At 35.9% G+C, this 26,925-nt stretch overlaps 1 protein-coding gene across 6 annotated transcripts in view; it reads right to left on the bottom strand.

The window, feature by feature from the left end:
- The window catches only part of HECTD4 (HECT domain E3 ubiquitin protein ligase 4), a 77,948-nt gene extending 51,043 nt beyond the window's left edge, over positions 1–26,905 (bottom strand). For 3 of the 6 annotated variants that reach the window (XM_026060345.1, XM_026060346.1, XM_026060347.1), the window contains exons 1-14: positions 26,797–26,905; positions 14,373–14,890; positions 11,711–11,800; positions 11,230–11,360; positions 8,890–8,998; positions 8,098–8,236; positions 7,012–7,182; positions 5,650–5,842; positions 4,085–4,246; positions 3,876–3,989; positions 2,514–2,654; positions 1,923–2,155; positions 1,312–1,457; positions 311–381 (exon numbers count right to left, since the gene is read on the bottom strand). In XM_026060345.1, coding sequence (XP_025916130.1) covers positions 311–381; positions 1,312–1,457; positions 1,923–2,155; positions 2,514–2,654; positions 3,876–3,989; positions 4,085–4,246; positions 5,650–5,842; positions 7,012–7,182; positions 8,098–8,236; positions 8,890–8,998; positions 11,230–11,360; positions 11,711–11,800; positions 14,373–14,635 — 1,963 coding nt within the window. In that variant the 5' untranslated portion in view covers positions 14,636–14,890; positions 26,797–26,905. Of the gene's footprint in view, positions 1–310; positions 382–1,311; positions 1,458–1,922; positions 2,156–2,513; positions 2,655–3,875; positions 3,990–4,084; positions 4,247–5,649; positions 5,843–7,011; positions 7,183–8,097; positions 8,237–8,889; positions 8,999–11,229; positions 11,361–11,710; positions 11,801–14,372; positions 14,891–26,796 lie in introns of those variants that run through there. The other 3 variants (XM_026060344.1, XM_026060348.1, XM_026060350.1) reach the window with 1 other exon arrangement.
- Between the last annotated feature and the right edge of the window lie 20 nt (positions 26,906–26,925).

Below are 26,925 nucleotides of genomic sequence, written 5' to 3'. Positions count from 1 at the left end.
AGGTGTTCTTTAATATAAGCTGGACAAGACATATTACAAATACTGACAGAATAGATTCTTGATCCTTTCTGATCTTAAACAGTTACCATGATTTTGAGACAAATTTCCCCTTTCTGCCCCTAACATACACCTGTCCGTGCAGCCATTCAGAAGGCTGCTTCAGAATTGGAAGCACTCTATAATTTCCTAGAAAAGGCTGGGTTTAAGACAGATATTCTGTACTGTTCTCTTTGCAGAAGTTGAGAAGCATTTTCACATTTTGTTTTCAATTAGAAGAGCAGACTCTCACATGTCAGTAAGAAATTCTCACCTTCAGTTAGGACCAATTTCAATAAATTATTGATTTCTATTTCTCCAGGATACAGGATATTTAAACCAGAGCTAAAGAAAAAAATAAAAGCACTATTTAACATCTTTAAAAGTAAATGGAATAATTTCAATGGACATATGAAAAACAGTGTCATAGAATCTCAGCTTACTGTCTCACAGATAATGCTTAGAATTGCTATATAATAGCTTCCTCCAACTTAGAAAGACACCTGCCATACCTTAATATATAGATCAATGTCATAAAATAAGCAGCGGCTTTCTCCAGCAAACTCTAGTAATCAACTATGTTTTTTTTGTTTACTTTGAAGACTTCTCCAAGAACTATTTGCTTCCCTCTGTGAAGCCCCACTGTAATTACTTGTATATATGACAGCACAATCATTTTACAGGAAACAGACAGACGTTTAAAGAAGGGAAAAAAAAATATGATGGCTTAAATAACAAATCAAACAGAAGAACTGTGGTGATGGAGAAAACAGCTGTGGCTCAAATATCCAGAATAAGAGACTGCAATGGGAAATGCAAGATCCAGTAACCAAGAAGCCACTACTGTCACAGTATTATGTTTACTAAAGAATGGCTCCTTATAAATGTCTTCATTTAAACTAAGCAGAGGATTCTACAGCTAGCACTTTTGGAACAACACACCTATGCATAAAGATCCCTTGTGGAGATATTTTTGCTTTCACTTGTGTTGAACTTTGTCCTTACTACACTTGTAATTACTACCTGTTATTTCATTGTCATCATGGAAAGCGAACACATTGCATTTCCCTTCTTCCACAAATATAGATCATAATAATTTTATACTAAAATGATATAAATTTGATCATATTTATTTAAAATGTAATTGCTGAATACAATTTGAATGTTTGTCTGTTGTAATATTAAACTTAACTGCTACACTAACCCAAGTTTAATGATCTTTTTCAATAATTCAGATCTTAAATTCTTTTTAAATTAGACAAAACAGATATTTACCTAATTGCTAGACAAACTTCCTTCTGAATTTCAGCGCAAATCTGGTCCCTTGGTGCCATCAGTAACTGCCAAAGTAATAGGCCAGACCTTCTGACAATATCTCTATTTCTTTCAGTTTGTGGGCTGAAGAAAAACTTAAAAACCACCTACAAAAATAATTTAAAAAGCCACAACAATATTTAAAACACCTAACATAGTGATATGAATATGAACAACAGTGGTTTAAGTTAATTCATCTTTTCTTGTCAGTTTTTCAAGCTATTTGTCTAGATGACTAGAAATCTCAGAGTCAGAAATTGCATTTAGCCTTCCAAAATTTTGGGCTAGTACCTTAGCAACAAGACAAGCCATTCTTCTTCCAGCCCCTTAACAAAAAAAGAAAAAAACCCGTAGCCTCTCTGGATTTTACTTAAATCTGCAATGGCGGTAATCACACCTACTTTTTAAATTAGGAACCTCAAAGGGGTATATAAAACAATGCAAAGCCACCACTACTTCAATCTCCATTAAACTGAATGCAATGGAGAAAAAAAATAAGTGGTGGCCTGTATTCTAAGAGAGTTTCTTTTTTAAAGTGTTTATTGTGAAATATATTTAAGATGCTGTTGTACCTGAAAGACAACAAGGATGCAGCGTATTATACAAGTATCTCCATTCACCATAGCTTTCTCCATAATGTCACAAATACTGCTGAGATGATGTGCTTCAATTGGATGTTGTTTGCCCAAAAAATTTGTTATGGGAATATTGTTGCTGGCTGCAAGCAAATTGAGTTGGTGGATACACATGGCACCAACATGGTGCAGTAACTGGTTGATAACCTCATTTGTCGTTGTTGCATCTCCTAGAAGAAGAAAAGAAGTTTAAACACCATTTACAAATATGGATTACTGGATTACCATTTGCTTCTAAAACACATGATATCATTATCTCTAACTTCAAGGCTCCCACCTGCTTTATAAAGAGGAGAATTACTTGCATCCTTTTGTAACATGCTAAAGCTAGCAAGAATCTGGAAACTTTCAAGCATTTCTCTTCTTCTTCTTTTTACAAAGATCATGTAACCATGGACAGTATTTATAAACAACTTTTCAAGCATAATTTTCATGATTTTTGATAGAAAGCTTCAGAAGGTAGTTTCTCCAACAATCTTTCATTCAACTCACGCTTTGTGTAAAAGGATGACTTCTGGTTTACCTCACCTTTAGGTTCTGTAATGATATGACTAACTCCCAGTCTCTGACAGACACAATGGAACGCCTGGTTTCCAGGATTACACCACTGATCAATATAATCATTAGAGCATGTCCAGATCATGTTATTCATAGTATCATAACAGGCACCTAAGAGAAAGAAAACATTTTGCACACTAGATTTTAGAGCGTTTATTAAAAATCATCTTACGTATCCAATTTATTTCCTTAAAGAAATCTGTCATGTGATACAGCAAATTATGCATTGGAATAAAAAATGTTAAAGGAGATTTCTCAAAGGAATGAAGCAAATGCACACCCTTTTTGATGCTGAGTAAATGCACATCCATATCTGTCCCAAGTAAATACTCCAGTGTTTGTTATTTATAAACATAAGTAAAACATATTATTATTATTAGAAGTAAAATATATTATTCCTCCACAAACTTATCACACAAATTTATAACCTGACTTTTTATAAAACTGACAGTTTGCATGGTGCAACTGGTAAAGTTTTAACACAGACTCACCTCCGAAAAAGCTTACAACCTACAAACACAAGCAGGTCCAAAACAATAAAAGGAAAGGGAAGAGCGGACGGTAGACACAACTCTATGATAAGAAGTGTTTAGCATATTTCAGGAGTTCTTAAAAACACAACATACTTGTCTACACGTTTCAAATGGCTGAGGTAAATCTTTGAAAAGCAGCTAATGTGTTCAAATCATTCTGGTCCACCCTGGGGTTTGAAAATGTTATTTAAAACTATTTAGCTCAGACATTTTTAAGAACTATCTTCTTTCTTAGGCAAGGTAAATGCTGCGTATTGTTGCTAGCATTTTAATGAAATAGTGCTTTTAAGTAGCATGGACAGTGCTTAAGATACTATTTTCTATTTGTTATTATTCTAAATTTGTAAAAAAGAGTCCTGAAGAAAACTCGCATGAGATTTCAGTCATAAAGTGACAGGGAAATAATAATAATAATAATAATAATAATAATGTACATCTTTCCAGTTATTAAGATGCATTTATGTATTTACAAATACTAAGATAAGATAATTAAAAACCTCTAGCACCTTATAATATAAGCAAGGTATATATCAGGCTTCTTTCAAGATTCTTTTCTGCTAGAGATAACACTTTCTGGAGCTTGTCTGCAGCTGAAATTGCACAAACAAATCATAGGAAATACCTTCAGAGAATTCTGAACTTGCGAAAATTAAAAATTTGCAAAATTTCAACATTAGCATGAATCTTACAGATGGCAGAGTCACTTACTGCAAACCAAAATCAAATTAAATTATTTAGAACACAGGGAATGTATATGTCCAGTTATGAAATATTCCCAGAAAACAGATCTACTTCTCACCCAGTCCTGGTACTAGAGCACCACGTCCAAGTGAACTTCCTGCAGCATCAATGAGATCTGCTCGGCTTGTGAACTGCCCATCCGAAATATTGAACACCAAGCTTGAAGCAAGAACTACACAGAGAAAAGTGTTCAATAAGTTTTGGAGAAGTTTATCATGTTTCATAATAGCAAGGATTTAAAATCTACCGTAAATGTTTCTAACTTACTTTTTAAAGATGACAAAGCACTTGTCCCTCCAAAGAGGGAGCGCGTTGCAGAGCTGCCTGATCCACCTGGGGGTGGGACCAGCATCACCAAGTATGTTCCACACGTGTATATCGGCGTCTTTCTTAACATTTTCAGTGGCAGTCCACAACTAGTGTTTGCAGCTGGAATGTTAAACAGAAACTATAAAACAAATATGCATTTCTTCATGAACTTAGAGACTTAGAAAAACAGGCAGCAAACAAGGTATAGTTCTATTTAGGGCTTCAAATAAATCAATATGGAAATTCATATAAGCAACATTTTGCATAATTTGGATGTTATTTGAAAGGATGGCCACTAAACTGTCAATATCCCACACATTCAGCATCAGTCCCCAGAAGGATGCAGATGGTTTCATAGGGTTTTTAAACTGAAAAAAAAAACAATTTAAAAAATAAAGACAGCAATCTCCAAATCAGGAAACTTAGAAGCCTAAAACTTAAGTAGAAACAAAAACTGTGTTTTAAGAATTGTATGGTGATAAACATATTGAAAGCAATATCTTAGAGCCAAATGAACTTTTAACATAAAGAAACGATTTCAGATTCATTACTCGCTTACTATTTTAAGTTCCCCTGGTCTGCATGAAATCTCTACAGTCAAAATGATCTAGCTCCTGCCACAGCTGATCAACACTTCTCTGAGCACTGACTAAAGAATTAGCCAAGAATAACCACTTCTTCTGTAGCACTCTAGTTGTCAACTGGCAAAATACAGTCTTTAAAATAGCTCTTCAAGCTAACTCTTTGCCAGTTCCCCTGTAAGCATATCTATTTCCTGTACAATTTGTATTTACGGAAATATCTCTAATTCTTTAAATTCGAAGGAAAAAAAAACCTCATGTGGTTCTGGATGTATGTTTGAAAGAGGAAGAGAAGTAAYTAAGGGCAAACTGAATAAAATCTTAAGACAAATTTTAAAAAGCTCCAGATCCTCCTGAAAGCAATCAACACTACGTTCATTCAAGATTGCCTGATTAACTTGGGTAGTTTCAGTAGTCCATAAAAGAACATCCAAACATTTTACAAATTACCTCAAAAAAGCAAAATTACCTCCAAATTATAATACTCAATGTGCTTCTGAAACAGAAATTGCGTTTTCTAAACTGCGTTCCATTTTACTAACAATTAGAAGGCCAGTTACCCTACTTCTGAACAGTCCCATTGAAACCTCCTGAACTGCTAGCAGAGAAATACGATTATCAATTTGATCAAAGGTGGCACAAGTTAGTCGTATAATCAAATACATAGCCAAAAAAGGTGCTGGGTATACAAGTATTCCTTCAATTTTTCATTCTTCAGTTTATTCCCACAACCAATGTCCAGTTTAGCAAAGTAACTTATAATTCAAGCATTAACCACTTGCATCCAAATACTGCATACATATTTCAAACACTTACTTTGAAGAAAAAAAAATTGCATACAATTCTTGACACTGAGATAGTATTAATTATTAGAAGTGATATTAAATGTGTTAAGAAACAAAAGGTGAAAAATTACTGTAAGCCAATAAAATCTCTTCTGACCTGCTTGGTCCTCTTTCAATGTATTAGAGATTGTAGAGCCAGTGAGAGCAGCCAGCGTTGCTGACGGGGAGGCTCTATACCTAGACAGCCTACTCAGAAGCATCTCATTTATACTCTTTGCAGATTCACCCTCTTTTCTCATTAATATAATTCGTTCCTGTAGAGGATTTGCTATACATATGCCATTTTCTACCTGTTAAAATGGAGAAAAGAAAAAACACTTTTAGACATTAAAATCTCTATGAGACAGAGGATCTTAATAGAACCTGCTTGCTGAGGACAATAAAATATATGAGGTTGGGATACGAACATAAACCTTGGTGTCAAAATTTCTCACAAAAATATTATAAAAGCTAGACAGACAAATAATTGTTTTGGTTGCGACTTTGCAATTCAATATAGTATCTTCTGATCTTTTAGTTCTGGAAGACAACTGCTTGTCATAACAATAATGTTAAAAATCTAATTTTTAAATATATTTAAGTAGTTTTCCAGAAATAAATTAAAGTTATTTCACTAGTGAGTTTTCTAAGAGAAGTCTTTAAATCATATGCCAGCCAAAAAGAATGATTATTTTCTTAGATGGTATTCTTTATGGGAAGTTTTATTAAATAATATACCTCAATGAAGATAAGGTCTGATTTACAGCATTAGATAATTTCTATAAGCTATACTACTATAACCTACCTCTTCCAGTTCCATCGTCCCACTAAGTACAGCAGTTATAATCTGCAGTTAGAAATTACTAAGCAGATACACAGACATCGCTCCCAAGGTACTTTGTCAAAGCTAGAGTCTTCTGTAATTTCAACTATCAATACACTGAACTGCTGGAAGCTCTGCTATGTAAACAAATAAATCTTTAGATTGAGATGGTGTGTGTGCGCGTGCACGTGTGCGTACACACCAATGATTAGCATACAATATAAAATCATTTTAGGTAATAAAATGCAGTGTTGACAAAACAATTATGCTTTTAACTCCTGGGGCCTGATCAGCTCTTAACGCAATGAAGCAGATCCACAGGAAACAATACGTTAAATCCTAGTACAGTGAATTACTGTCTCAGCATAAAACTAAACTGGTAATGATAACTGGTACTGATAAAACTAAACTGGTTTCACATTATAAGACAATTCACACTGCAAGAGTGTGATAGTTGTATGCCCTTTGAAAAGTAGAATTGAACAATACACCTTCTGTTCTGTTAAAGTTATTTTGTAAACACATTACAAAGCAGCTATTCAGATCACATATCTCAATACTCAAACCTAGTCTATTGATTTGAAAATGCTAATATTTAATTATGCACTAGCCATGCTACCAATTCAAGAGTCACAGAAAACACTCAAATTCACTTACTATAAGTTCAAAAATATCCATAAAAACAGAGTGGCCCTTTGGTGTTTTTTCATTGAGGCTTGCAGGAGACCAAATCCAGTAGAAATAAGTACCATCTGAAGAAAGATGCACGGTAGTCATAGTACTGCCAACTGGAAAGTGATTTACTGGCATTGGGATTATTTGACATACCTACAGTGGAAGGACAAAACAAGAAAGTTCTCATTTTGAAATCTATTCTTACCAGTATTAACAGCCTAATTAAAAAAATAATAAAATAGATCAAGTGCAGGTAGTCCATAATAAGACTTCTTATCGGACATACTGATGCCATTGCATTTATTTGTAATGAAGAGCTATTGTACGATGTTTGCCAAATAGACCTAATGTATTCAAAATAGCTTATATATCTAATCACTTAATGTAACTAAAAATAAAAGGATCATCTCTCTCTCTCAAATGATTAAGAATACACCCACAGTACCATTAGGAAAAAATTACATGCTAAGCAGCTATCTACTTTCCTCTACTTTTCTGAAACATTACTCAAAACTTCGGAAGGAAATGATGGCAAAAGGGAATCCAAACATTCAGTTTCAGGAACACACTGGACATGAATGTGCACAACCATCCTTAAAACCATGACAGGAAAAAAACCCCAAAGTATACAAACTGTCTAATTTTAGGAAGGATGGCAGTTCTTTATCTAAAAGACACAGATTAGAAACAAAACCTGAACACTGTTACATTAGAAGACTACATTTTTACTTAAAGTCAAAGTCCATTTTGCTATTGTTTGATTGTTTTATAATATGATCATACCATATTCTATCACTCACAATACTACCGTATGCATATAGAGACATACACTGTGTATCTATATGCATGCCTGTTTAAACACACACACACACACACAGAAACAGAGCAATATCTATAATACCCTTACAAGCTTTTTAATGGGGCTTTATAAAAGGCAGTTTCACAAAGTAAAAAGAGAAAACTTTAAACACAAAACTAATTAACCAGATTAGAAATGACCATGATAAATTAGGCGGTTTTCTTACTCTACTCTTACTCTGCAATGGACATACTGGCTGTTCTTTTTACCTGGAGGGTATGCTGATCCACAACCTGGAAAAGGGAGTGAGGCTTATTATCAAAAGAGACAGGCCGATGAAGAAGTTTGTTGTTGCCGAAAGCAACCCACCCGGTCTCCAGCTCCTCATTACGACAGTACACAAAACCTCTGGCAAAAAAGCAATATATTAAAACTTTTTAAAGACTTTGCCCTAATTTTTTTTGTTTTTAAGAATAATTCACAAACACATTCTTGAACTTTGACTGAACTTAAATCCAAGTCAATGTAAGTCAACAATTTCTGTAGTTAAGATTTTAAGCATAAGAAGCCTCATGACTTCTAAGCAATAATGCGAGGAGGTACAGTGAGTCACATCTGCACTAATCATTTATACAATGAATAACATAGTTAAAAAACAAATACTTACAAATTCAGCAATTGTACAGCTAGACATAAAAAGGTCACAAAATTTGTCTATCGTAGATCCCTCTCAATGAAGGATAAACCAACTTATTATACATTTAAAAACAAAAATCTAAGATACTAACTATTCTACTAGTATACCCGTTTTGAGCAAAGGGTTGGACTAGATGAGCTCCATAGGTCCCTTCCAACCTAAATTATGCTATAATTCTACAGAAAACATACTCAGTAAGAATTTCAAAGCAGAAAACCAAAACATTAAAATAACCTCTAACGAAAGTGCATAATATACTCTAGTCTTGTTAGTCCTAACATCCAAGAAAGATTTACCTAGACAAGGAAATTTTTTTTTTTTTTAATCTGCAGAAAAGCAAATATTCAACTATGCTGTTACTCACCGCAAAGTACCGTGCAATCCAGATCCTAATTTGCTTATTCCTCTGCCCACTGAATTAGTTGTATAAAGATAGAGCCCATCTGCTGCAAGACAGCGCCCTAAGTCTGCATCTGAATCGGGAGAAAAGAATACAGCAGAGACCTTCTATGTAACATACACGGCAGAATTATTGATGAGGACTGCACTTCTGCTAGAGCTACAACAGCAACCGAGAACCCACTGATGCTCCTTTTTCCGACAGGACAGAATCATGTTTTTAATACTGAATTTCTTCTTTAGTGTCCTTAGAGCTACCAGATCATAGTTAAAGTCAAATTCCTTTTACAGCAACTTCCTTGCATTTCTTACAACCCCTTACGGAGGTGCCTGGATTATGCACAACTCTCTCATGCAAACACTAAGGATATTTTGAATTTCCAAGTGTTACCAAATAAACTTAACAGGAATTTGGTGCTATCCACCTGGCTTTTCTTTTGACACAAGAAATGACACTAGCACTGTCTTTCATGATTCAAATTGACATTATCCATCTTTGAATAATCTCCTTTTTCTGTGTTGTGCTCTCATTTCAGTGCTAAAGACCTGTCTTCAGGTATTACGGCCCAAACTTCTATAACAAAAACACTAAGTGTGTAGTTTTTTATAGCATGCAGAAAAGCCAGTTTAAATATAGTAGAAGCTAGACTAGCATATCTAACCATGCTTAGGAACATAGAACTATTCAACAAAATTCATTTCAGATGGAAAAGTCCTTTACTTAAATATAAAATAACTTTAGTATTTGCTATTCAGTGCTTTCAGAATGATGCAAAGGAGTGGAAGACTTCTGTTTTTACAACAGCCAATGTTATTCAGAACTCAGCACTGGGAGTAAGATAAAATACAGGCATGGTTTACGAATATGCAGGCCTTTCTGCTCAGAACCACCACTGCTGCAACAACATGTGTGTGGGGGGAAGGAGTAATCTAACCTTGTGCCTTAACCTAATTATTGGTACAACTTGGTACTGCTCTTACAGCTAGCAACCAGCTTCTTCAGAACACTGTTTGAATTAAAGACAAAAAGCATTTCTAACATAGTACTTATTATTTTGTGAGTGACAAAACTAACCATCAAAAAGGGACACACAAGGTAAAGCACTGTAACAGGGATGTCAATAAATCAGTCCAGTCAGCCTATTTATTTAGGTTTACAGAATCTGAGCAGTCATTTTTAGAGAGAGAGAGAGAGAGAGAGAGAGAGAGAGATCTTAAAAACATACATGTCTTCATTAAATTTGCAAACAGCCTAAAATGATAACTCAGATTTGTAAATTCCTATGCTTCCATCAAACTTAATGAGATATCATCAAAGTTTGAGCTAATATTTCTAAAGAAATGTGAACTCTCTCACATTGCAAATAAAAAAAAAGAAGTAGAAATTGATAACTAATTCAGGGAAAGAAATAAAAAGGGAAGAATAAAAAAGGGACATATTGAACAGATTCAACAGAGACAAAAGAAGAATAGAGGCAGGAAGAAAAGTAACAACTAATATTTCTAAAAATAAACAGGTTCTGACAACAACAGCTACTGAATACAGTGATACTGCACTGGACAAATAAATTATGCTTACTAAAAGACTAATGAGTAGACACGATTTAAACTCAGTTTAACCTCTGTGCAAAATTCCCACTGAAGTCAGGGAAGGTCACTGTACCTACTGCTTTTAATGGTACCCTACAACCTGATTACTAGACAATTAAAAACAGCATCTGATCTTCAGCAACCAAAAGTGACACCTAATTTATGAACCTGTTATCTTGTATTTGAAAAAAAGATATGATATACTGTCACTAAATTAACACCAGACCTAAGACTTACCCTCTTCATTTTAATATAGAACATCTGATCCCCAAGTCAACTTTAAAAAGGAAACAAGTCATTTACATACCTGATTAGATTAGCATAATGAGAATGGGTATGACAAGCCAAACAAGGCAAACCATTTAGTACTCCTGTAAAATTAGGCTTACGTTTTCAAAACTTCAGTTTTGAATGTGCAAGCTAGACAACTAAGTGCCCCGGCAATTGCTCCCCTCCCCCTCTCATTATATATCAGGCTTCTGGATACTCTTATGATGCCTGGTTCTCTCCAGATGGTCCTTTTAAGCTCTTCAGCTTTCAATTATTTAATATGTACTGTACTTGCTTTTACATGACTTCCAACAGAAAAAAAAACAAATCCTCTTCAATTTGAAAGCTTTAGATAATTTTTTAAAAATTATTAGCATAAAAAGCATCTTTGTTCTCCTCTGCTAATACTGATAGTATAATACTTTATAGTCATAAAATATTTCACCTTTATTTTCACTGCTGGAACTACTGTTGGCATCAGGTGCAGGTAACATGTCTTCAAAGCCCCAAGATACTATATGCTTTCCTCCAAGCAAACAAGAGGGAGATCCAGGTCCCCCCTCCAAAAGCAACAACCTTTAAGCAGAGAACAAAACAAGATGCACAGAGAACAATGACTGCAAAAATAAGCTAAATCAGAAGTTAATCTTAAAGATATTTTTGAAGTAGTGTTACTGTCAGAGTTCATAAGCCACTTAAAAGGAATCATCAATATTTAATTAAAAAAACCAAAACAATTAGTAGATCCTTTTACATTTGGCTTTCTAATATTTTCCTTCTGCAATTGACTACATTTTGATCTTTCCTCGAGCTTTCAATAGATGTGCTTAGGTGAATTTATCATTAAAAGACATTTATCCATAAATGCATTTACACATTTTCAGAGCTGATGTGAAAGTGCTACAATTAGAAAAATCAGTACAAACCTGTACAATACATCAGCCACAGGCAAGGATCCTAGATCAGTCTGTTTCTGTAATAGATGTACTGTATGAACAAAGGTTTTCAGCGACCCTCTAAAAGGATAAGAAAGATATGAATTAAAGATGTCTATTGAAACTAGACTGAATGCACACAGAGAACAGCAAACATGTAGAATATAATATCCGTTATCACAAAGAGAAAATATCCAAGATATTTCATGAAACATCTTTTCTAATTTGCATTTCTTTTCTGGATGATTTTCAATTTTTTTGTGGAGGAAGTGAGAAGAGGAAGAAAGGGTAGCAGAAAGGAAGAACGCTGGCTAACTGCCAGCCCTAATCACCGTATTTTTCTGAAAGAGGAGGTAGCACCATGCAGGTAGGGAGATCAGCTACCACGGCCTGTGTCATAAACAATGTGTGTAGTAAAAGCAATCGAGGCACATTATAAAATACCTCAATTTTGCATCTATTACAGACAGCTACTTTCAGTATTTCTTGTAGTCAATTAACCATTTTTAGATCTTCAAACACAATTTGCAGGTTTTCCTGGGGCTGAGCCAAAGCATTAATAAAAGCTACTGCAGACAGAGCTAGAGAGGGCCAGGATTTTATTTCTTGACTAAAATGGATAATAAATTAATCAGTTTGGTCTTTTAAAGAGTCTGATTACGTTGGCTTCCAAACASAAATTAGGAAGCTTTTGCCCTACTGAAGTGATATATTTAAATGTATATAAGATTAGATTCTTTTGAAAACAAAGCTAAATCTAAACAGAAGTCATTAAACCTAAATAGTTGTGATATTTACAAACATATGGAGTCTGTAATTCTAATTATAATTCTTGTTCATTGATAAGTTCAATACTTTTTTGGGAGAGCTTACAAATTCTGTATCTTAACATAGCAAAAAAATGCATTTTTTTTCCTAGGAAAAAACAGATATAGGGGTCATTAAAAAATATTTTACAATTTCTATTTTAATGGTCAGGGTATTAGCAAGAAGCCACATTTTCTGAAAGATGTGGTTGGCTTTATTTCCAGATGTAACAACCGAGCTAAGTACAAGAATCTTGACCATGCCTTAGATGTGATAATAGTCAGTTATGAATTGATTTTTTCAGAAGCATGATTGATCAGTCTAGGAGATCCTTTCCATGCACTCTGCTGTGCATGGCCTTTTGCTTTCTGTCACACATGGTCAGACATATCTCGGTCAGCCTCCCCCTCCACCCCCAAAACCCTGTTCTTCCCACTGGCATTTTCAGCTGTATGCTTTCACTGATAGAACTCGTCTCAGAGAAAACTGATACTGAATACTTCAAAGCACCTCAATTAATTATTTAAATCAATATTCACCCTGTTGTTTTATTCTTAGAAAGATGAAGCACCCAAGATTGCAAGCAAGAATGTCAATAATTGTCTTATTTCAAAGGCTTTTTCTTTCTAATAGTACCCAATACATGGTACACATAATTTAATGAAAAATGCAGGGCTTTCATAGGTAAACAGAAATCATGTCAAGATATTATACCTCTGGAAGCAAGGCAAGACAAATTTGCAAAGAACATTAAAAAAAAACTTCATTTAAAAAGCTTTATTTAACACGTAGCTCTTTTACAAGTTCAATTGCAAAAGAGTACTCAACACTTCCTGAAAATTGACATCTGGAAAAAATAAATGAGATCCTGTGTATCAAACACAATTTATCTATCTGAGCTACCGTTAAGTATCCTGACTTTTAGATAAGGCAGCTATCAATGCAGAAGTTTGCCACATACAGATTCTAGATTTCCTATTGACTTCATTAGGCCAAGTACACTAGAAATTAAAAGTGGTTTTCATATGAACAAACCCTTTCCCAAAACAATCAAGACAGCTACTGAGAACTTCTACTTCAGCATCTTAAACCAGAGTTATAGTTGACAGACAAGGCTGCAGTCCAAAGTGTGTGTGTGGGGGAATTAAACACTAAGGCCAAGATTTTCAAAAGCAACTAGTGACCTCAGATTCCCACCTTGATATGGCTTTGCAGGATCTAAATTACAAATGCTGTGATACTCTTCCCTCTCTCCCTCATCCCACTCCCGAAAAAAAGCAAGTCTTTTTTAAAAGCTATTATGGCCATTTTGTCCTAGATAGGTTTCGCACAGCACGCGCTACTCAAGGCACAGCATAGTTCAACCTATGCTAGCTGAACTCTTCCCTGGCCACTAAATGAAAAGACATCTCCAGAAGTTTAACAGGACAACACTGAAATTTGAAATAAATTGCCCTGAATTTTCAAGTAATGCTTTCTACAACCAAATGAAGCTGCATAAACTACAGGACTGAAGGGGCAGTACAAAGGGAAAAGTGAGACAACTTTCTCATTTGGAACCATTCCTAGAATAGAACACTGCAGTAGAAGCAGCAATATGCACAAGAGGCTTTTGTAACCTAGATCCTTCTGTTTTTACATATGCTAAACACATGCAAAAAATAAATACTTAGCTTATTAGTTTCACCCTTTCCAAACCACTATTTTAGTATTAGAAAGAAAAAGATTAATGTAAACCAAAACGAATGTCAACAGGGTGATCATCTCATTCCTGACTGACCGCCTATAAACACAAACACCTACTACCAATATGAACCACAACATAATCTCAGCATAGTTTCCTTACCTTGCACAAGCCAAGGCAACCAGGGCGGCAGCAGCATTTTCTTTTTGCTTATATGGAATCTGTTGGCCCGAAGCAGAAGTTTCTTCCAGCCAGGAGCACAGCAAAGACTCTATTCCATTGAGGCAGTCAGCCGGTTCCTTAGTCAAACTCAGAGGCTGGCAGTCTCGAAGGCAATTCAATAGCACCTCAGCAGTTATGTTACAGAGAGAAGGGTCTGTTCTACTTTGAGACTGAATAAGGGGAAAGACCAAGAGCAGCCCCATTCGTGAAGTAAATGGGGCCTGTTCAGGCTGCTGTAAGAGGCCTTGACGCTTGAGCAAGGCCAGCGCTTCTTCATCGCCCGAGCTCTCCCGGTCGTGCTGCTCCTCCAAGGCTAGCTGGCRCTGCGCGTTCCAGAGTCCACGCAAAGCATTTAGTCGGTACTCCAGCAGTCGAGCGTAAGCATTGCTCTGGTTTCCACACACAGATCGTAAGCGCTCGGCCAGCTCTGTTGGATTCTTGGTCTCAAATGTTAGTATCTGAAACAAGGGGAAAAAAGGCTGGTATTTATATATATAAAAAATTAATAATAATAAAAAGCTAGAAGTCTACCATACGCCTGTAGTATAATTTCTAAATCGGCTGTCTTCCACAAGACTTTTTTTTTTTTTTTTTTTAAATTTCCAGGCATGAATAAAGTTAAATTGGAGGCCAAAGAGCACGCGAGTGGTATGGAATCAGTTGTTATTAGGTCAGCATTGCTACCGAAGCCTGGAACTGGGGGCCACTGTCACAACTTTTTAACTTGACCATGATGCTAAAACAACAATATTATTTGATACATATTCTTCTTTAAAATCTATACCTCAGAAAGATAAAGATTTGCTCCCTGGAGCATACTTTGTAATCACAGCAACTTTGCTAACAAACTCAAAAGGACTGTGGGAAAAAACCCTACTGTGCTTACAGCCCTTTTATGAACAGTAATAGGTGAACAATATTTTTTAATAAGAATTTATATATTCTAGTTTTATTGCTTTTCAAACCAGAACACCATCAGTTCTCTAAAGTGAACCAAAAGTTTTCGTATACTTTCTCCCTACTCTGTTTTTGTCTTCCTCAATTTTATACTATTGCACCCAGCTACACCTTTTTCAAAATAATCCCAGCTGCTGACATATTTTAAAAACCTCAAAGTCTGATCACCATTTCAGACAGAAGAAAGAGGTCTTTCTGGCACTTCTAGGTAAAACCAGAGACCAAGTTGGAACAACAGAAAACAAGCAAGCAAATCATGACAGAAACAAATACATTTATGGGTTAGTACCCACCCTGGAACTTGGAAGAACTCACAGTTTGAGGTTATTTACAGACACCTTTTCTCCCTTCAACACACAACAGCTGAGATCAAAGTCACTTCAGCTATGCCCACTTCACAAGAAAGCGCTGAGCTACACATTTTCTGATGCAGCGTCCAAAGGACTTCTGCCTGCGTGCCACACTGCCCTGGCTCACCCACCCCCAAACACGCTCTGTTGGGTCCATCTTTATGATGAAAACCTGTCCCTCCCCATGTATTTTTTTTTAAATCTTCAAGGGATGGGGCATATGAGAGATTAAGAGATACAATGGGTAAATCTATACTTTTTTTTTTAATTGTAGGCAATAGTCATTCAGAATATGAAATAGATGGTTATGTCTAAACTGTAGAATTTTGAAAGGATTGATCAAATGCTTTAAGACAAATCACAGTTGCCATTTCTACAAACACCCTTACTACAGTCAATGAAACAGCTTTTCAGTAGAGCCCAAATGCTTATCATTATAGTCACGAAAAGTTAATTTTAAAAATGTAATTCACATAATTATACTTGAATAAGTGTTAATATTGAGCTTTTTAAAACTTGAGTGTTTTTTTTTATTTCTTTGAACAGATGAGAAACATTAATACCTAAAACACATATGCATTTACAATAACTACCTCAAGTGCTAATTTTATACATTCTACTGTCTCAAAAATAAGTTTCACTGTTTGCTATTACAAATACAATTACATTCTAAAACAGTTTGCTTTTGGCATTCTTGAACTAAATTTTAAATAAGGGATGGATTCTCAACTAAGTGATAACCATCTGCAGCAGGGGAGGGAGCAAAGAAAAATATTTTCACCTTGAGAGTTAAACGCTGAAGAAAAGATATCTATGGTCTTTAGTATACTAATGACAAAGACACCACAAAAGAGAAATCATGATATGATTACTTGGGTTTCACTTTTATATTCTAATAAATACTAAGCAGGAGGGGGGTTGTTGTTGTTGGTGGTGATCTATGGTCTTGTCTCCTTCCTATAAATGTATTGGAACCCTGGAAACCATGCCAGATAATATTTAATAATAATAATAAATAGTAATTAATGTTATACATAATAATATATGTAACCTAAAATAGTAATGAATAATATAAAAGTTGTGCCTACCTAAATTATAAATTCCTGTATATCACTGTGTGATATATTTAATTCATAAACTTTGTACAGTCTCATTTGGATTTTGAATTCAAACTATTTCCAGTATGGAATAATGAGCAAAAGGTCCAAATATTCATAAACACATCAGAATTGCTTTATTTCAGCCAAATTGCAAACCCAGCCAAAGATTTATGTCTAACTGCAACTGATGAATGATGAATTCAGTTCTACCTGCAACCGAGGCATGTTTTCCAGCTTCCTTCGGGTTACCAGTGTCACGTTTGGCAGGTTCTCTCCAACCAAGCTGCAACCATACTGTTACAGAAAGGTCTGCATTTTTGATATTAATCTTAAAAACCTTGCCATTCTCTTTAGGTTCCAACTGAAGCTACATTTATAAAAATTAGTCACTCAGTGTGTTCTGCACTCTTATTTCTCATGTCCCACAGAAGTTTCCAGGAAGATAAATGATTCATCTTGCATATTGCTCTACACATGTCAGTCAGTCTTTTATAAATCAAGACAAGAAGCCAGTGCCAAACATTTACAGGTATGGTGACTAAAAGCCTTTTCCTGTTGAAGTTTCATTTTCTTACTGACCTCTTAGTTTATAATTTGCTTTTTAAGCATAGTACAGTATGCCTGAAACTGTTAAAAGTGTTTTGATTTGGTCTTTCATAAAATAAATATGTACTAATTTGGGTTAACAATAAAACAACTATATTAGATTTAACAGATTTAGAAGACGGTTACAAAAAAGCAGACTTACAGATTTTTAGAAACATTAGCTAGTTATCCAGAGATTATGGAACCAGTGAAGAAATTTTTAATTATTCCATGTATTCTGAAGGTCTAAGTAAGCATTTGCACTTTCAGAAAACAACAGGATATTAGGAAAAAGGTGCAAGATCATCTACTATACATGAATCTTCAAAGAACTTTAATAAAGTCTGTTTTCCTCAAAAGACTTTTTATTGACCAGAGGTAAGTACTTAGACCTACTTCCAAGAAGGAGCTTCAAAACTGATTTTTCACAACTGGTTATATCAACTTGGGAGCTCTCAGGGTTCAGACATGCTCCTCAAGATGTGGCATGCACCAAGGAACCGTTCTGGTTCTCACTTGTTAACAAAACACACTTCTTTCTGACCTGACACTAATGCTAGAGCTTCAGTTGGTCCATGCCATACATACTGCTTCCCTGTACATAGTCTAAAGACTACAAGGGAATCACAGCCCTTGCTGAGGTGTCCTTGCACACTGTCTACAGTTTTCTCACATCTTCAGGCAAAGCTTGTTATCTTCAAGCATCTTTGAAGTCAAAGCAGGTCAAAACAAGAAAACACTTATTCACAAAATCCAAAATAGACAATGCAACTATCAGTGTTTATAAAAGACACGGCAAAGAACAGAGATAGGAAATCTATGCTATCTCTACTTATACCATGTTTAAATCAGAATGGTTTCCCCCTTCCTTTACCCAGCTGATTTACTGCAGACCTTCCTGACACATGCCAGTCAGCAGATATTGTTCTGAATATCTTTTGCCCCAGGCTGTACCCACTAGAGAGGCTTTCTTGGCAGAATACACTAACTTTTATAGCCAATCTCCCTTTTTAAATCCCTCAGCAAGATTTAATCCTTCTCCTCAAAATTAGTTTATTCCCTTCCTATCCAGGAGATAATCTGACCATTCTCTTTGTCAAAATAAGCATAGATTCATTTCTTTGCAGATGTGCATATCTGTTAGTCAAGTTGTCCTCTCCAATATTTGACCAAACAAATAACTATTTGCTCAACAAGCAGTAAAATTCCCCTTTCCCCTGCCTCTTTGGTGACTCACTATTTACACCTGAATTTGAAGCTCTCATTTAGGACTGATTTCCAGCATACTTTCATAAGTGATACTCAGGCATCTTGCCTCTACAGTTTCCTATACAACACTTGGGGAAGTCTCAGAGCAGACAAGTGAAAGCTAGCACATCAAAAGCAGTCACCTGAACCACTAAATCAGTAAGTTCACAGCATAAAACATTTTTGGCTAACAAGGCTTAAAAAGCATTTAAAAGCATGAAAATGGGGACACTTACATTGCTTTGCCATAGAACACATTACCCAAGTGTCTACTTACAACAGATCCCAAAAGACAGTCTCTAACAGAAACACCAGCTCAACAGTAACACCATCAGGCAGATGTACAAAAATCATATGCTTAGAGGAAGAATACTAAATAAAAATCTAAACATACAGATTACATTCAGAATTAGCAAACAATACCAGAAAACTTAAAGAGAACTAGCCAGGCTACAAAAATAATGCAGATTAATATACTAGGAAGATTCGGAAAAGAATACATTAAGATGTTGATGCTTAATACTCAATAGTAATTTTAAGAAGGCAAATGTAAAGAGAACTGACAGAAAAATTTAGAAGCCTGTCTACCGTAAGTACATTGGTAGAGTTAACACGGTTCAATTTGTGCCTTTAGATAAGGCAAAGTAACGATCAATATTATAAAATTAGAAAAAATCTTTATAGTAGAAATATAAAGTTTTAAATAACAAGTTCTGATGAACAACAAAAAAAAAAAGAGTAATGTATCTGAATGTTTGCAAACATTCAACAATTGAGACATTAGAACTAGAGGAAGAAATAAAAGAAAAAGAATTGCTCTTTAAAAGGAACTCTTCCTAAATCTGATTTTATGAGTAGGGTAAACATCATGCTGGCAGTTTTTATAACTGGGAATCCTGCTCTTTAGTCCCTTTGAAACTACAGTTCATACAATACAACTGTAATCATTATCTTTTTTCCAACTTTAAGTCCACCTTTGGTTAGCAAAGACTACCTTTCAAAAGTGTACATTTTTGAAGTCTCAGGCTTAATAACCTGAAGTCATATACAATAAAAAAAAAATGGTGTTTATAAAAAGCTTATCGCCTTTGCTTTAATTTTGCAGTATCTGGTCCTTAAATATTATCTCCTTATTGAATCTTTTAATCAATTTCAATAAATATTTTCATTAGAAAATGGGGAATCCAAAAGCTCAATCACTTTAATTGGTCATTGAAAACATCTTCAACATTGAGAGGCATGAAAGATATCTAATTTTAGATCACCAGCCATGAGAAGGATGTCATCTTTCCCGTGGTATAAAATTTCTGTCCTCTTTCATCCCACTACACAACCTTAACCAAATACTTCTTCCCATTAATCGACGTTTTTGCCAATGCTGTTCCAGAAAGCAGTCATTGGCATTCACTGTTGTCAGGGTAAAATGTTTCTCTACAGAAAGTAAATACAATACAGGACATACCACAACTAACATGCACTAAATTATATAAAGAGTTTTAGCCTGAGGTTTTATGACCATATGAAGTTCAAAAGTAAGCTGCCACCAAAAGGTACTGTTTTCTCCTCTAGCTGAAATTCCTGCCCCCTCTTCCCCTCCCTAGAGCTGGCAGTAATGCTTGTGTTCTCATAACTAACCTCCCCCAACCCTTTTTTTAGGCTAGTTTTCTGTTTTAGACCAGTTCCCTGACTTGGCTCACTGCACATACATGTAGGTGAAATGGGAAAGAAAGAAGAAAATGCATGGCCAATGACAGAAGGGAACAAGGACTTTTTCTTTTCGTAATAGCCCTCGCAGTGGACTAGCTTGAAATACAGCCTCAGGCTGAATACACTGGTTTTATTGATCAGCTTCAATTCTACTACACAGGGAACTGATGAGCAATGAAAATGTGTATTTTTTCGTATAGCTATATACTGCAAGTGAAAGCTTTTTAAAATCTCCAAAATAGTGTTTAATTCTTTCTCTACGTAATTAAACTGGTAGAACTTTGCACAGAAAGAGAACTACTCCTTGAAAATAGTGGCACATTTTTCCCAACACCAGTTAGACCTATAATACCCTGTGTATGAAATAAGTATTATTCTCATCTCACAGAAGAAGGACAAGCCATATAGAAAGGGAGTAACAATCTGTAAATCATAAGACATATCTAACAGAGGCATGAAAAAAGTTAACTACCTTACTTTCAGCACCACATTATAGCTCTAAGATCATTCCTCTTGTATCAGACTTAACACAGAGAGCACTGTTTACTTGGGTTTTTTTGTCTTTAGAAATAGAAATAAAATCATATAGGAAAGACTGTATTCCAAGATTTATAGATTATTCTGTAAGAGAAATACCAGAATTAACAGTTTTAAGATACCCTGAAAATTGAAATATACATCAAAACTCAAACTGCTCCCATAAGCAACATTGTATACAGACTCCTAGTCGTCTATTTTCTAATGCTCTGCTGGGTACCAGCAGTTCTGCTTAGGGCAGTTTCTGAAGAAACAGTATGAAGATGGCTTAGTGAAAACATTGCCTTGATTTCTTTTAAAACATTTTTCTAAACCCTCTATAAGGCTTTTTGTTTGATATGCCTGTGAGTTTATACAATACATAACTATATGAAAACATTTTCACCCTGTTTTAGATGTTGAATTTTTATAATTTCTCAGGAGATGCTATGTACTATGCATTAGGCTTTTTAGTGTTGCAGTTGCAAACTACACCACCACAAATATATACCTTCAATTTAAAATCAGAAGTTTCAAGATTGTTCTGTTTTTTATTTCTGCTCCAAGAAATTTTAACCGTATCACCTTGTTCACAACCTCTATTGATTCATATTATCCTGTATATAGCAGCACAGCTTTTTGACGACTCAGCTAAAAGCATGAACTTTTTTCCCTTGTGAAAGCATTAGAAATATAATTACTTGCTCTGAGAAAAGCACTACCAAACCCATATCTTTTACTGCATACACAATATTGTACCAAACATAATCTTTTTGTACCTGTACAAATTTATTGAATAACCTTGACATCTGAGACCAATTAGAGAGTACAGGCAAGCTGTAAATAAAAAAAAATGCTATATTTTTTTTAATTGTTTAGTTTGTCCATTTATTTATTAAAATATTTATTTGGCTCCTATTGAGTAGCATATGAAAATCTCTACAAAGGCCAGAAAACTGATCTTTGTCCTTTAAGCAGCAAAGAGCATGGATCACTCAACTTATCAGCTACAATATGTAACATGCACTATATTTGGGAAAAAAGATGTTTGTGGAATTATCCTTTAGCATAAGTTTTCTAATATATAATTATCCTTTAGCATAAGTTTTCTAATACATCTCTATAAGGATAATTAGAACATTACTTTAAAAAAGCCCAAAGGCAGAAGTCCATATCATAGAACAAGTCTAATCAAATTCAAAAAGGTCATCTTATGATAACTGATGGTAACAACAGCAACTGTGCTAAATATCAAATTAGGCTGTACTGGTGGTACATGCAAAGATTAGATAATGAAAATAAGCTTGAAAGGAAATGATCAAGATTTCAAAGAGTCCTCTCAGAAGGCAAGTGAGATTGAAAGTGTCGTCAACTCCTGTAGAATACAAGCATCCTCTTACAAAGAGTTGTGTTGATAACTCACACAACTGTAAAAATAACATTCCAAGGCTCACATTTGTAAGGTTATCTTTTTGTGCAGAATTAATTTCAAGAACTGACTTAATTTTGGTGTTACTCTTGAAAGCCATAAACACTCTCAAAGAGGAATACTGGAGTATTTGGAGTGGAAGAGGATCCAAAAGACAGAGGAATAGGAAAGTTACAAGTCTGACATAAATGCCTGGATCAGCAGTTCCCAAGCCAGAGGTTGTAACCCCAACAGGGGTCAGCCACTTAGTAAAAAGCCAATTGTTTATGCTGGCATTAGGGATTTCTAGCTTGACAGAAGTGAAGCTTGTAGATGGAAGTAGGGTCACAACCAGAAAAGATTTGGGAAGCACTGACCTAGATAATTACAGACAACTACTCTCTCTTTCAGCAGTCAGAGAAAAATGACAATGTGTTTCTGCTAGTCTGCAAGGAAAATGGGTGAAAGTTAGAAGTTTAGCAGACATCTCCAAGTCTAAATCATTTTGACAGAGAGCACAAGTTTGTCACAGGATCGGCATATCCTGTTAAAACAGTATTGAACTTCAGATGTTCAACCTGTCACTAGAGGGCTAGCCCAGATCATATTGCAGGCAGGGGAAAGAATGCCACCTTTATTTTTTGCACCTAATTTTGATTAAAATATATATATAACGCAGAGCAACAGCTGCACAGTGGCATCTCATAGTCTACCCTTTTACAGTAATGGAGTGTGACAGGAGTCAAAACATCAGATGAGGACAGACATATACCTCAATAGCTATCTGTCTGGATCATGTATGAGCTACATTTCTAGCTTCACATAAAAAGCAGGTATTTAGGACTTTTCTAGGCTAGCCAGGAAGGATGGCTAGAGCAGGTATTCAAATGACTTATTTCTGTTAGGGTGTTATGTAAAATGTAAAGTGTTTACAAGTTAACAGTGGAGCAACAGTTAACGTTCTACTCTATACTGTGACTATGTATTAGTTTGTTCTTTCTTACCACTTATTTCCTTGTGAAAAAATTAACTGGACCTCTCACCAGTTAGCTGAAGAACTGCTGATGCTGCAAATTTAAAACTACTGAAAATACTGGACACAAATTCAGAGATCAGAAAAGAGGCCTCCTCAAATGGAAGAATGACAACAGTAATGTGCATCAACTATTTAACATAAACTGCCTAGAATCAAGTGGATGTTATTTACCATAATATCATGATCTATATGAATAACCACTGTTCAGTAGTGTCCTTATAATTAGATTACCAAGGGTCAACATGTCAATTTATATTGCTGGCATTCTTATAAACCTCAGCACGCTGACTCTTACACAGGGACAGATTAAACTAGATGGTTTAAGGGACCACTCATACATACGCTCAAACATACATCTTGCCCCTCTCCCAGAGGTTATCGTCCCTGTGACAGATGTCTGAAGGGGAGGATTCTGGAAGTGCTGCAGTTTCCATCGTGGCACATAAAGGACAGCTCACCTGCCATTCAGCTGCCCCTCCTGAGCAGGTATTGACAACCAGGGCAGGGCCCGGACAAAATGGCACGGTAACATCTTCATTTGTTACCTGCTACTGCACATAAGGTAGTCTCAAAGAAATGCAAGACCATGTGCACTTTGAAACTGGTTTCTCTACATGAACAGTTTTAAAATATGGGTGAAAAGGCTTACATAATTGCTAACTCATCTAGACTTCTTTTTGACTAGAAGATTTTAACAAGAAGCCCATCACAGCAGCAGCTTTTCTATGCACATCATTATGAAATCTATTAAAAAAAAAAGTAACTTTTTGATAATACATATACTTTACAAATGCACTGATGAGCAGTCTTAAAAATTAGCATCTATTGTTTATATCCCATCAAATTTGAAAAAAAACCCAAACCCCCAAAACTCTTTAAACCTAAACATACTCCTAGAACAAGCCGTCTTCAAAAGAGAAAGTTAAGACTTTTGTAACCTACTATCAAGGGAAAGAAAAAAAAAATCTTACGCAAGTCCAAATAACAGGCTTAAGTTTTCATAAAACTGTTTTGGCATAAGGCCAGCACTGTAACTTTTTTTTTTTTTATAAAGAAAGAAATGAAGGAGAAAGAAAGAAAATCTTTGAACAGAAGAACAAAAGAAACATACCCAAATATGTTGACATTATTCACTAATAAACTCTTTACGGGGATATTTAAGTTTTTTSATATGAAGTTCTTGATTAAAAATGTAGTACAGTATAAATGTAGTATATTTTTTCTTTTTTGCTTAATCAGGGTTCTGACTACTATTGACAAAGAAAGCACAAGAAGTGTATTAAAGAAGTTTACTAATCAAAGCAGCAGCTGCAGCATCTCCTACCCTTCTCCAATAACATATCCCAAGAGATGTCTATTTGGACCATTTTCAAATATGTTTTTTACATGGCAAGTAGGAGTAGAAAGAGTGCAAATGAGCTATTTAGTGAATTAGTTGATTCCATGACCACTGTCAAATAAGATGCATGCACCTATTTCCACAAAATGGCTCCTCAAAGCCATTCCAGTTTGCTAAGGTAGCCTATTTTTTGCACAAAGTCACAGAAAAGTTACAAGCAAGTTAATTTACATTTATGTTACTTGAAATTTCAAGGTTTTTTTTTTTTAAACTCCCTCCTCTCAATGCCCCAAACTAAAAAAGATTTTACAATCAAAACCTGAAAAATAAGTCATTTGTGGTCACAAATTTTTAGTGGAAGAAAATAAAATGCTTTAATATTCTGTGCCTTAAAATTATAGATCAAAATGAGTACCATAGCAAAGAGTAATTTTTATTTCAGTTCCACACTGCAAGCATGCACAGCATACAGAAATGGAAAGATAACATGAATCAGTGGCACAGGAATGCTGAAACACTCTTTATGAAAGCATTATAAAGACTAGGATACAGTGACACTAATTCCATCCCTGCCTCCCCCAACTGATTACTGTTTCAGAGCCTTTCCTAACATTAACAAAAAATTCTGCAGTGCTAAAGTGGTTGTCAAGTGAAGCTATTTGTCAAGTTTCATGCTGAAACATATTTCTGGTCTAGCTTGTAAGATCTTAAAATAAAGAGATTTATTTTTTCCTCAAAAAGGGTATCCTTTATAACCATATGACAGGATAATAATGCTGTGGGAGTGGCTAGCTTTCTAACACAGTTGTTAGATATGATGCTGTTTCTAGAACTATGTAATGGAATTGAAATACAGTCTCAAATACAAACTGCACTGAATGCCAAAGTGGACTCTGATCACAAGGGAGAATCATTCTACACTTATACATATGCTTATAGAGATAAGTCATCCACCTTAAAAGTCTCTTTTCCTGTTCATGTGATACTTGCCAACATCCATTTCATGGTAGCAGCCAAGGCTATCTAGACCCAACTGCCAGTGTCACATCACACAGAAATAAAAATGCACATTCAGCAAGAAAAAAAACCACCATCTTTCCTTAGATAGGGCTGCAGGAAGTTTTCATAAACACCATAAAGACTTCATGTCACAGGTCTAGCAACGATGTTGTCAGAACAGCAAGCCTCTGCATCTGGCACGGCTCATAGGTTCTTCTCAGCAACCCCCCAGTTAGCAGCCAAAGCCTCACGAAAGGGTTTTGCGGCCTAAATGCTTGTGATCTAACAGAGCACATAGCTGAAGCTCCTGCTGAACCATCCCTTCTCAGCTCCTCTGACAAAGACCCTGTGTCATTGCAAGCCACACTGCCGGAGAAGAGGGCGGGGTGAGAGAGAAGGCAGGCACACAGGGAAGGAAAAATGCAGTCTACAAAACAGATGTAACCTACAATCCATGACACTCAGTCCTTCACTGTCTCCTTATAAGACAAAACAGCTGTACAATTTGCCAACAACAGCCAAGACCCCCAGCAGGTTTCAGAAGGCAAAAAGCTAGAGTAAAAATCTCAGCTGCCTTCCTTGCTTTTTAAAAAATGATCACTAGCAACACCTTAAACACAATACCTAGACATCCCAGTACCCTAAGCATCTTATTGTTGGCAGAATAATTACCAGCCCTAAAAAAGTAACAGCAAAAAGATACAAAACAGTAAACAAAAATACCTGAGCCAAAGGCCACCTTGAAATGCATGAGTGTGGTTGAGATTTTCTAACCCTACTGATTCAAAACAAGGAGATAGCGCCAATTCCTCACCCTCCATCTTCATTAGCTCCTCACCACCCTGCTGCCCAGCTCCACTTTCATCATTTTTTCAAATAGACTTGAAACAAGCGGGACCGCCTCAATACTCGGTGGCTCCTTGCCCCAAATCTTTTCCCCCCTCCATCCGCATCCACCACCCTCCATCCCAGCCCCCCCTTCCTCCCCTAGTCATTCTCCCTCCAGTCCCCATCATCACCGGCCTCCTCCTCCTCTCCCTGGGCCCTCACCGCCGCTCTCCCCCCCCCCGGGCCCCCCCCGGTCGCTCCCCTCAGCCCGGGGGCCGCGGCCTGGCTCACCTCCAGCTCGGTGTCGCCGGGCTCGGCCACCCCGACGATCTCGCTGGGCAGCTCGGCCAGGTCGGTGACCCGGATCAGCCCGTCGTGCAGGAAGATGGTCTCCTCCTTCACCGAGAGCCACTGGGCCGA

This window comes from Apteryx rowi, unplaced genomic scaffold (genome assembly GCF_003343035.1).
Source record: "Apteryx rowi isolate R43461 unplaced genomic scaffold, aptRow1 scaffold_168, whole genome shotgun sequence".
Taxonomy (NCBI): Eukaryota; Metazoa; Chordata; class Aves; order Apterygiformes; family Apterygidae; genus Apteryx; species Apteryx rowi.
This window is presented reverse-complemented; position numbering and strand designations above follow the sequence as displayed.